The 12,803-nt window shown below is 45.3% G+C and overlaps 1 protein-coding gene across 2 annotated transcripts in view; it reads right to left on the bottom strand.

Moving 5' to 3' along the window:
• The window catches only part of NHSL1 (NHS like 1), a 214,364-nt gene extending 203,947 nt beyond the window's left edge, over positions 1 to 10,417 (bottom strand). For both annotated transcript variants that reach the window (XM_075203126.1, XM_075203129.1), the window contains exon 1: positions 9,440 to 10,417. In XM_075203126.1, the coding sequence (XP_075059227.1) occupies positions 9,440 to 9,737 (298 nt within the window). In that variant the 5' untranslated portion in view covers positions 9,738 to 10,417. The remainder of the gene's footprint in view (positions 1 to 9,439) is intronic.
• Positions 10,418 to 12,803: the final 2,386 nt, after the last annotated feature.

The raw sequence follows: 12,803 nt of genomic DNA, 5'->3' as shown, positions 1-12,803 counted from the left end.
AGAATCTGTGAGCCTTAAAGTCTGTGAGCCCTGATTTAAAGATGACAGATTGGTGTTTGGCGACAGTCCATGGGATGGAGCACAATGCAATAATAGCTCTATGAACACTATTCTACAAATTACTAGAATAGTTTAAAGACTGCTTCTACAAATAAATAGGTGTGGATCTATATTAGGGATGTGCACCGGCGACTTTTGAGGTCTCGTGTTTTGTGTTTTGGATCCGGATTTTCGTTATTTTTGAGGTTCGGATTTGTCTCGCAAAACACTTGACGAAAGGTCTCGGTTCGGATTTAAGGTATTGGATTCGGATTTTTTTTGAAAAAAACATAAAAAGTTTAAAAATCAAGTTTTTGGGCTTATTTTCACTCCTAGGCTATTATTAACCTCAATAACATTCAATAACAAGCATTTCCACTAATTTACAGTGTATTCTGAACACCTCACAATATAGTTATTAGTCCAAAACGTTGCAACAAGGTATCTTTCTGGACTGCGTAGAGGAGTGGGTCACCACAATATATATTAAAAACCCTGAACTTTTATGATTCGCACCAATAATTGTACCTGGACTGCGTAGAGGAGTGGGTCACCACAATATATTAAAAACCCTGAACTTTTATGAATCGCACCAATAAATGTACCTGGACTGCGTAGAGGAGTGGGTCACCACAATATATATAATAAGAAAACCATCAACTGGTTTGATTCGCACCAATAAATGTACCTGGACTGCGTAGAGGAGTGGGTCACCACAATATATTAAAAACCCTGAACTTTTATGAATCGCACCAATAAATGTACCTGGACTGCGTAGAGGAGTGGGTCACCACAATATATATAATAAGAAAACCATCAACTTGTTTGATTCGCACCAATAAATGTACCTGGACTGCGTAGAGGAGTGGGTCACCACAATATCTTAAAAACCCTGAACTTTTATGAATCGCACCAATAAATGTACCTGGACTGCGTAGAGGAGTGGGTCACCACAATATATATAATAAGAAAACCATCAACTTGTTTGATTCGCACCAATAAATGTACCTGGACTGCGTAGAGGAGTGGGTCACCACAATATATTAAAAACCCTGAACTTTTATGAATCGCACCAATAAATGTACCTGGACTGCGTAGAGGAGTGGGTCACCACAATATATATAATAAGAAAACCATCAACTGGTTTGATTCGCACCAATAAATGTACCTGGACTGCGTAGAGGAGTGGGTCACCACAATATATTAAAAACCCTGAACTTTTATGAATCGCACCAATAAATGTACCTGGACTGCGTAGAGGAGTGGGTCACCACAATATATATAATAAGAAAACCATCAACTTGTTTGATTCGCACCAATAAATGTACCTGGACTGCGTAGAGGAGTGGGTCACCACAATATCTTAAAAACCCTGAACTTTTATGAATCGCACCAATAAATGTACCTGGACTGCGTAGAGGAGTGGGTCACCACAATATATATAATAAGAAAACCATCAACTTGTTTGATTCGCACCAATAAATGTACCTGGACTGCGTAGAGGAGTGGGTCACCACAATATATTAAAAACCCTGAACTTTTATGAATCGCACCAATAAATGTACCTGGACTGCGTAGAGGAGTGGGTCACCACAATATCTTAAAAACCCTGAACTTTTATGAATCGCACCAATAAATGTACCTGGACTGCGTAGAGGAGTGGGTCACCACAATATATATAATAAGAAAACCATCAACTTGTTTGATTCGCACCAATAAATGTACCTGGACTGCGTAGAGGAGTGGGTCACCACAATATATATAATAAGAAAACCATCAACTTGTTTGATTCGCACCAATAAATGTACCTGGACTGCGTAGAGGAGTGGGCACTGGGCACCACAATAAAATATATAAAAAACCTTCAACAGGTCTGCATTACACTACACATACGGCTGCTCCTCCATCCTCTCCATCATATACATGTTGGAGTTTTAGCATGTGACAACCTCTTGTTTTTGATAATGTCAGTGCATTTTGAATATTTTTCAATTTGCCCCACACCACTGAATGTACTTTATCTATGATACGCATCTATCTATCTTGACTGCGTAGTGTGGTGGCCCCGGTACACAATTTGGTACCGGGGCCACAATAAAATAAATACACCCTCCACGTGTCAGAATTCCACCAAACAAGTATCTGGACTGCGTAGTGGGGTGGCCCCGGTACCCAACTTGATACCGGGGCCACAATAAAATAAATACACCCTCCACGTGTCAGAATTCCACCAAACAAGTATCTGGACTGCGTAGTGGGGTGGCCCCGGTACCCAACTTGATACCGGGGCCACAATAAAATAAATACACCCTCCACGTGTCAGAATTCCACCAAACAAGTATCTGGACTGCGTAGTGGGGTGGCCCCGGTACCCAACTTGATACCGGGGCCACAATAAAATAAATACACCCTCCACGTGTCAGAATTCCACCAAACAAGTATCTGGACTGCGTAGTGGGGTGGCCCCGGTACCCAACTTGATACCGGGGCCACAATAAAATAAATACACCCTCCACGTGTCAGAATTCCACCAAACAAGTATCTGGACTGCGTAGTGGGGTGGCCCCGGTACCCAACTTGATACCGGGGCCACAATAAAATAAATACACCCTCCACGTGTCAGAATTCCACCAAACAAGTATCTGGACTGCGTAGTGGGGTGGCCCCGGTACCCAACTTGATACCGGGGCCACAATACCTCCTCCAAACATGCTACAGACAATTCGTCATTGAGATCCCATTAAGTATGTTAAAGACAGACAGGGTCCAAGTGTTATTAGTTGACTTTGTAAAGAAAAAAACTGTCCCTGTTGCACATAGTCGTGCAATGAAGACTTACTTTTTCATTTAAAGGCACGATCTTTCAAGTGTAGTGTTTGTAAGTCTAAGTCATATTATACTTTTGGTAAAATTGGTTTTTTTGGTTCCTCTTTATGTTAATTAATTAGTAATAGAATTAAAGTAGGAAATAGAATTAAATAGAATTAAAGTAGGAAATAGAGTGGTATAGAGTTGTAGTGTGGTATAGATAGAGTGGTCCACACAATATAATAATAAAACCCTCAACTGGTCTGAATTCCACCAAACAAGTATCTTGACTGCGTAGTGTGGTGGCCCCGGTACACAATTTGGTACCGAGGCCACAATATAATTAAAAAACCCTCCACGTGTCGGAATTCCACCAAACAAGTATCTGGACTGCATAGTGGGGTGGCCCCGGTACCCAATTTGATACCGGGGCCACAATACCTCCTCAAAACATGCTCCAGACAATTCGTCATTGACAGACCCCAGACAGACAGGGTCGTAGTGTTACTGTTTGACTTTGTAAACCCAAAAAAATGTCCCTGTTGCACTTGCACATAGTCGTGCAATCAAGACTGACTTTTTCATTTAAAGGCACGATCTTTCAAGTGTCAGAAAGAGAGAGAAGACACAGGAGAGGAGAGTTGTAGCTGGGGACCTGGGGTGGAAGCTCCCAGGCTCCCCCAGCATTGCCTGGAAGTCTGAGCGTGGTGACTGAGCCAGGGCAAGGAATGTGTGCCCTGGATGAGGGGGAGAACTCCATGCCACTATAGTGAACCCAAGAGAGAGGGGGACACTGCACATGGAAGAGGCCCTGGAGTGAGGGCTGCTACAAGAGGCATGGTAGCTGTAGTGTCAGATCCTGAGGCTGAGAGTACACAGAGTGACGTGTCAGAGCACAGGAGACATTATCCCCGCAGAGGAGGGATGAGCTGCAGTTGAGAGGTCTGCTGTTGAAATAGGACATGCACACTTTAACAAACCAATCATTTCAGCGACAGGGCCTACCAAACAACTTTGACTGAAATGATTGGTTTGTTTGGGCCCCCACACCAAAAAAGCTATTCATCTCTCCCTGTACAGACTAAACAGGCTCTACTGAGGCAAGATGTCGTCCTCATCCTCAACCTCTGATTCCTCTCCCCCTACAGTGTCTACTTCCTCCTCATCACACATTATCAATTCGTCCCCGCTGGACTCCACAACCACAGGTCCCTCTGTAGTATCTGGAGGGCAGTGCTGTACTTCATTGAGGAATTGATTATTCATTTTTATAAACATCATTTTTTCAACGTTGTGAGGAAGCAACCTCCTTCGCCGCTCACTGACCAGGTTCCCCGCTGCACTAAAAACTCTTTCCGAGTACACACTGGAGGGGGGACAACTCAGGTAAAATAGAGCCAGTTTGTACAGGGGCTTCCAAACTGCCTTTTTTTCCTGCCAGTAACAATATGGACTGTCTGACATGTCTACTTGGATGGTGTCAGCAAAGTAATCATCCACAATTTTTTCTATTGTGACAGCATCCAATGCAGCGAGAGTAGACATGTCTGCAATGGTTGGCAGGTCCTTCAGTCCGGACCAGATGTTATCAGCATCCCCGCCAGTGCCTCTTTTGGGAAAACTGAGCTTTTTCCTCGCAGCCATAGATGTGGAAGAAAATGAGGGTGGAGCTGTTGGCATGTCACGGTCCTCTTCAGAGGACAATCTCCTGACCAGCAGGTCTTTGCACCGCTGTAGATTTGTGTCCGCCGGAAACAGAGACACAACATACGCTTTAAACCGAGGATCGAGCACGGTGGCCAGAATGTATTCCTCTGACTTTAAAAGAGTGACCACCCTCGGATCCTGGCAAAGCGTACGAAGGGCTACATCCACAAGAGCTACATGCTTGCTGTAATCGCAATGGCTTACCAGCTCCTCCCTCACTTTCTCCAGCTGCTTCTGCAACAGCCTGATCAGGGGAATGACCTGACTCAAGCTGGCAGTGTCGGAACTGACTTCTCGTGTGGCAAGTTCAAATGGCTGCAGAACCTTGCACAACACGGAAATCAGTCTCCACTGCGCTTGACTCAGGCGCATCCCCACTCCTTTGCCTATGTCGTAGGTGGCTGTGTAGGCCTGAATGGCCTTTTGCTGCTCCTCCATCCTCTGCAGCATATAGAGGGTGGAGTTCCAGCGCGTCACAACCTCTTGTTTGAGGTGATGGCAGGGCAGGTTCAAGCTTTTCTGATGTGCCTCTAGTCTGCGGTAGGCACTGGCTGAATGCCGAAAGTGTCCAGCAATTTTGCGGGCCACCGCAAGCATCTCCTGCACACCCCTGTCACTCTTGAGGTAATGCTGCACCACCAAATTAATGGTGTGGGCAAAACATGGGACGTGCTGGAAATTGCCCATATTTAATGCCCGCACAATGTTACTGGCATTGTCTGACACCACAAATCCCCATGAGAGTCTAAGTGGGGTAAGCCACTGGGAGATAATTTCCCTCATTTTCTCTAATATGTTGGCAGCGTTGTGCCTCTTATTAAAGCCTGTAATGCACAATGTTGCCTGCCTTTGCATGAGCAGCCATTTTGTAGATGCTGCTACTGATGCAGCTGTTGCTGTTGCTGCGGAAGGGGATGCATCTACCCAGTGGGCTGTCACAGTCATATAGTCCTTCGTTTGCCCAGAACCACTTGTCCACATGTCCGTGGTTAAGTGGACAGTGGGTACAACCGCATTTTTAAGAGCACTGAGGACACTTGATCGTACTTCTCTGTACATTTTTGGTATCGCCTGCCTAGTGAAGTGGAATCTCGAGGGGATTTGGTACCGGGGACACAATACCTCCATCAACCCTCTAAATCCCACTCCACTGATGGCGGACACCGGGCGCACGTCTAACACCAACATTGCAGTTACAGCCGCAGTTATACGCTTTGCAATAGGGTGACTACTATCGTATTTGGTGGTCATGGCAAACGACTGTTGGACGGTCAATTGTTTGGTGAAAGACTTAGCGGTCTTACGACTTCCCCTCTGGGAAGATGACCGACTAACAGCAGCAACAGCAGCAGTGGCAGTAGTAGGCGTACCGCTGCAGGATTCCTCGGATGAATCCCGTATTGAGGAGGACTCAGTCTGGCTGGTGACTTGGGCTGCAGGACTGAATCTGATGGAGATTGTGGAGGAAGTTGACGAGGAGGGTGTTGCTGGTGTGTATCCAACTGGACCACGGGATTTAGGTGTCCCTGTACCGATGAGGGTCCTAGCCCCAGTTCCTGAACTAACCACTGAACTATGAAGGTTATTCAGGTGACGTATAAGGGAGGATGTTCCTAGGTGGGCAAGATCCTTACCCCTGCTTATTTGAGCTTTACATAAGCTACATATTGCCATACATTGGTTGTCTGGATTTGGATAAAAATAACTCCAGACCGAAGAGGTGCATTTTTTGGTCTTCTGACCAGGCATGACGATGGGCTTTTTCATCCCATGGACATCAGCTGTTTCCCCCCCTGGTGCCTCATTTACAATAACCACATCACCATCCTCATCATCAAGTTCCTCCACAGCGCCAGCTACATCATCAATAGCCTCCTCCCGAGCCACCTCTTCCCGTACAGTGATGGGAAGGTCAGGCTTGACAACCACCAACACGCTTGGACTCGCCTTGGGGATTTGTGATAATTTCTCTTTAGAAGGCAGAGTTGTTTGCTGTTTTGTTGCTGACAGCATAACTCTCTTCAATTTTTTGTAGGGGGGGGGGAGGAGGAGGAGGGCTAAGATCCGTGGGTGAAGCTGAACCACTAGTCATGAACACGGGCCAGGGCCTAAGCCGTTCCTTGCCACTCCGTGTCGTAAATGGCATATTGGCAACTTTACGTTTCTCCTCAGATGATTTTAAGTTTCTCTTTTTGCTACTTTTTCTTAACTTGGGCTTTTTGGATTTTACATGCCCGGTACTACGAGATTGGGCATCGGGCTTGGAAGACGACGTTGATGGCATTTCATCGTCTATGTCATGACTAGTGGCAGCAGCTTCAGCATTAGGAGGAAGTGGGTCTTGATCTTTCCCTACTTTATCCTCCAAATTTTTGGTCTCCATTATATGTAGCACAAGATACTGCAGAATGTGTGAACTTGGTAATATTGCAGTACCAATGGACTTATAATGCTGGATTGGTTTTGCAAATTTGGTTATAATTATTATATATATTTTTTTTTTTTTAAATTTTTTATTTTTTTTTACTTTTTTTTTATTTTTTACAAACTTGGGAATAATGGGGAAATAACTATGCCCTTAGAAGCACAGAGCACAGGACACAGCACCACTGGACTGAACAGGACACGGCACAGGACCCAGCAGCACTACGGAACTCAGCAGGACAGAGCACAGGACACAGCACCACTGGACTGATACTGCAGAATGTGTAAACTTTGTAATATTGCAGTACCACTGGACTTTTACTGCTGAATGTGTGAACTTGGTAATATTGCAGTACCAATGGACTTATAATGCTGGATTGGTTTTGCAAATTTGGTTATAATTATTATATATATTTTTTTTTTTTTTAATTTTTTATTTTTTTTTACTTTTTTTTTATTTTTTACAAACTTGGGAATAATGGGGAAATAACTATGCCCTTAGAAGCACAGAGCACAGGACACAGCACCACTGGACTGAACAGGACACGGCACAGGACCCAGCAGCACTACGGAACTCAGCAGGACAGAGCACAGGACACAGCACCACTGGACTGATACTGCAGAATGTGTAAACTTTGTAATATTGCAGTACCACTGGACTTTTACTGCTGAATGTGTGAACTTGGTAATATTGCAGTACCAATGGACTTATAATGCTGGATTGGTTTTGCAAATTTGGTTATAATTATTATATATTTTTTTTTTTTTTTAATTTTTTTATTTTTTTTTACTTTTTTTTTATTTTTTACAAACTTGGGAATAATGGGGAAATAACTATGCCCTTAGAAGCACAGAGCACAGGACACAGCACCACTGGACTGAACAGGACACGGCACAGGACCCAGCAGCACTACGGAACTCAGCAGGACAGAGCACAGGACACAGCACCACTGGACTGATACTGCAGAATGTGTAAACTTTGTAATATTGCAGTACCACTGGACTTTTACTGCTGAATGTGTGAACTTGGTAATATTGCAGTACCAATGGGCTTATACTGCAGGATTGGTTGTGAAAATTTTGTGGTAATTAAAAAATATTAAAGTAGTTTTTGGTATTTTATAAAAAAAACTTTTTTTTATTTTTTTAAACACAGGGGAATATTGGGGAAATAACTATGCCCTTAGAAGCACAGAGCACAGGACACAGCACCACTGGACTGAACAGGACACAGCACAGGACCCAGCAGCACCACTGACCTCAGAAGGACAGAGCACAGCACACAGCACCACTGGACTGATACTGCAGAACACAGCACAGCACAGCACAGCACAGCACTAAACAGCACAGCACTAAACAGCACAGAACTAAACAGCACAGAACTAAACAGCACAGAACTAAACAGCACAGAGGACCACCTAACACACCCTCCCTCTACCCTGATCAATGCCCGAGTGAAGATGGCGGCGACTAGCGGGGAATTTATAGGATCCGAGTATCGCGAGATCCGACAACGGGATTATGAGTCAGAGCCTCAGTTTCACTTTTGAATTTGGCGCCAATACCCGGATCTGTCTCGGATCCGACTCGGATCCGCAACGTTCGGGTGGGCTCGGATTTCAGAAATCCGAGCGCGCTCATCCCTAATCTATATGTGCAATTTACGGAATTGGTGATTACATAAACCCAGATGAGCATTTTTGATTGACAGAACTGCTAATTTTAATGCTGTATAACTGGGTGTGCTCTCTCTGGCAATGCCTGTTTATGGGTGTGTGTTCAAGGATGGACAAGGTGCACTGAGGAAATTCTGTACAAATACAAATATACAAATTATAAAATGACTGACACTGTTGACAGGGATATGTCTGGCATGATATAGTCTCATAAAATGATCTTATAAGTTATCATTTAAAATCACATGATTTTCATAGAAATGATATTGCACACACATTTTACTAGCGCTCAAACTAGTTTATATATTATAGAATACTATTATTGTTCAAAATAAAAAAGATCACTAATTTAATGTATGAACGACAACTTTCTCTTGGGGGTATATTTACTAAACTGCGGTTTGAAAAAGTGGAAATGTTGCCTATGGCAACCAATCATATTCTAGTTAACATTTATTTAGTACATTCTACAAAATGACAGCTAGAATCTGATTGGTTGCTATAGGCAACATCTCCACTTTTTCAAACCCACAGTTTAGTAAATATACTCCTTGGTCTCTACACAGAAATAATTATGAGCTGATTTGATGACTTGTGAGAAGCTCTGATGCTTAGGCACAATATCTAGAACTAGTAAATGTCTACTGAGAAGCTAGTTTGCTAATAGCATGGCAAGAACACGACCATTCATCAGAACAGGTGGTGATTAAAACTGAAGAGAAGTTTCAAAACCCACTGACAAAGAAGGATATTAATCTGGATGTAAATAGGATAACTGCACTTACGGACTGGTACCTTCCTGTGGTCCAGGTTGGAGACAGTGTGGTGAAGTGATGCCAGGCGGCGCTGCAGGCGGACGCTGCGTTCACCCAGGGTAACCGCTTGCCCATGGATGCTGGTGAAGATGTCCTCAGCATGTCTTGAAAGATCAGACAGCTGGTGGATGATGCGCAGCATAGAATGAACACTAACTTCTTGCAGAGAGGTGATAACCAAAGCCGAGACATCTCTGGGTGCTTGTCCATCATTGGCACCCACTCTACACACATGGGTGGGCTCCACTATCCTCAGATGGAAAGGCATTGCACCAGCTGCAGAACACCGGTTAGTTTAAAATGTATTCTGAATGATCCAGGGTGTATCCAAGTAATCTTATACTCCCAGGGTTAGATCGAGTAACTTGACAATACACAGCCAGCGTTCAGATCCTCGCAGAGTAAATCCAGGGTATGTGTATTGTTGAGCTGTGGCATACACATCAATGTTGTTTCCTCACTAGAACCTCACAGTACCCTCAGTGGGTCAGCCATTGCCTATGGTTAACTTCTAAGTGAACATTTGTATTCCTGGCACATACTTGTGGAGTGCCCTCTTATATTAAATAAGGAGAGCCAGTGGTAAACTGACGGGTACAGATTTAAAACCAGACTCCCAGATCCTGACCAAGAGAAACAATGCTTCCCGTGTTCATTCTACTTAGTAGAGAAGCTCCTTATTATAAAAGATCCAAACTCCAACAACTGAGATCACTCCATCCACCAGTCGATGTCCTGGAAGTCCCGATGATCTCCCCTCTAATCATACAAATGCTACAGATAGTGTCTGTCCTGACAGCTGCATGTTGCATGCAGGGAGGTAGAGAAGTGAAGTCAGCGCATCTCCAGCGATTAAACTTTCACAATCTGCTAAGAAGAGAGCAGCAGCAGCAGTGGGGGGAAACTTGGCAGCCCAGCCGGTGAAGCAGTGCCTTGTGTTTCAAATGAAACAGGAAAAGAGTCTTTGTGAATCCCTCCTCCTCCTCCTTCTCCACCCCTGTGTGTATAGTCTGCACACTCCAGGGGAGGGGAGGGGAAGTGCTCACAGACAGTCCCAGGGAACACAGAAAGAACTCAGCAGACACCTGTAAATCCCTGAACTGTTTACAAAGCAAACTCACAGCCGTGACAGCGGCAGTGTCAGCAACAGATGCGTCATATGTATCAATAAGCGACATGCACCACGTTTGTTATCCGAAATGTCCCTTATCACTGCAATACTGATCGGTAGTCCTAAGAGCAAAATCAGAGCCATATGGAGATTATTGATGAAATACATTAGGATGCCATGATTGATTTCTTTGGAGTGGCCCATGCAAGGTTTATAAGGTTATTTTAAATGTAATGTACTTCTGGTTACTCCAAATAGATTGTTGTAATGTACTGAATGGTAGGAAAGGAAACATACAAACATTGTTTATTAAATATAGACAGTGTCGGACTGGGGCATGAAGGGCCCACCGGGTGACTGCAGGGTGACTGCAACACTAGAAGCCCACCAGAGGGGGTGTGGCCACCTATCACAGAGGTGAGACCAGACACAAGAGGGGGAGTGGTCAGCCCACGAAGGACAGCTAGGTCCATGGTGTAGTACAGTGGTTCCCAAACTTTTGCAGTTCACGGCACCCTTAGAGTCTCCAAATTTTTTCAAGGCACCCCTCCAAAATAATTATTGAGCAGTCCTGTTTTAGAAGTAGTTGGGTCAAAAAATTGTAATAAGTATTTAGGTCAGGACAGGAATACTTATTTAGTTGTATGCAAAAATGCCCCCTCTGCATCCAGACACTCTGCCCTCAGGCACTCTGTCCCCTCTGCATCCAGACACACTGCCCCCTCTGCATCCAGACACACTGCCCTCTCTCACACTGTTCCCTCTGCCCTCTGTCACGCTGTCCCCCTCCTCTGCCCTCTCTCACGATGTCCCCCCTCCTCTGCCCTCTCTCATGATGTCCCCCCTCCTCTGCCCTCTCTCATGATGTCCCCCTCCTCTGCCCTCTCTCACAATGTCCCCCCTCCTCTGCCCTCTCTCACAATGTCCCCCCTCCTCTGCCCTCTCTCACGCTGTCCCCCTCCTCTGCCCTCTGTCACCCTCCTCTGCCCACTGTCAGCCTCCTCTGCCCCTGTTACACTCCTCTGCCCCTGTTACACTCCTCTGCCCCGTTGTGCCCCAGCTGTCACCCTCCTCTGCCCCTGTTACACTCTTCTGCCCCTGTTACACTCCTCTGCCCTGTTGTGCCCCGCTGTCACCCTCCTCTGCCCCTGTTACACTCCTCTGCCCCGTTGTGCCCCAGCTGTCACCCTTCTCTGCCCCTGTTACACTCCTCTGCCCCGTTGTGCCCCGCTGTCACCCTCCTCTGCCCCTGTTACACTCCTCTGCCCCGTTGTGCCCCGCTGTCACCCTCCTCTGCCCCTGTTACACTCCTCTGTCCCGTTGTGCCCTGCTGTCACCCTCCTCTGCCCCTATTACACTCCTCTGTCCCATTGTGCCCCGCTGTCACCCTCCTCTGCCTCTCCTCTGCCCCACTGTCACGCTCCCTCTCACTCCTCTGCGGCGCGCCAGCCATAGAAAAAAAAGAAAGAGCACAGAAACTTACCAATCCGCTGGGCTCCGGGACCCAGCAGCCTCCTCTCTCCCGCAGCAGCTGTCACTGACGTCGATATTCAGTGACAGCGCCGCGGCACCCCTGGGAGCCGCGGCGCACAGTTTGGGAACCGCCGGTGTAGTATATAAAGAATGCAGTGTGTATATAAAGAGTACACAGTCTTGACCTGCCCCTTAGATTGGACAGAACAGTCACCAAAAATCGTCTTTCCCCACTAGAATCAGAACATTTGACATATTGTCCTACTCTCTTCTACCTGTTCTTGTCACTTTCACCACCTGTGGCCCGCTGGTTTCTTTAGTTGTGGCTTGTCTGGCTCCTGGAATGTTGGAGGCCGTATTTGGTAAAAAAATGGGTACATTTAGGAAATTCCAACCAGCCCTGGCATTAAATCAATAGGACCCACGATTAATACTTAGGCCTTCCTCCAGCCCCAACATTAAAGCAATAGTATTCCCATTTAATAAATAAACCTATTTCCCTCCCTCCATAATAAATATTAGAGATGGTCACTGACCCCCGTGTTTTGGTTTTGGATTCGGTTTTGGATCTGGATTACCGTCGTGTTTTGGTTTTGGTTTTGCAAAACTGCCATTGCGTGTTTTGGTTTTGGTTTTGTTTGGTTTTGTTTGGTTTTGTTTTGCTATTTTTTTGGAAAATCCATGTTTTTGGGCCTAAATTAACCCAATTTAGTGCTCCAACTGTTTTAGAGACAAGTAATCTAATTGTTG

Source organism: Mixophyes fleayi, chromosome 3 (genome assembly GCF_038048845.1).
Source record: "Mixophyes fleayi isolate aMixFle1 chromosome 3, aMixFle1.hap1, whole genome shotgun sequence".
Lineage (NCBI taxonomy): Eukaryota > Metazoa > Chordata > Amphibia > Anura > Limnodynastidae > Mixophyes > Mixophyes fleayi.
The sequence above is the reverse complement of the archived record's forward strand: the minus strand, read 5'-3'. Positions and strand labels throughout refer to the sequence as shown.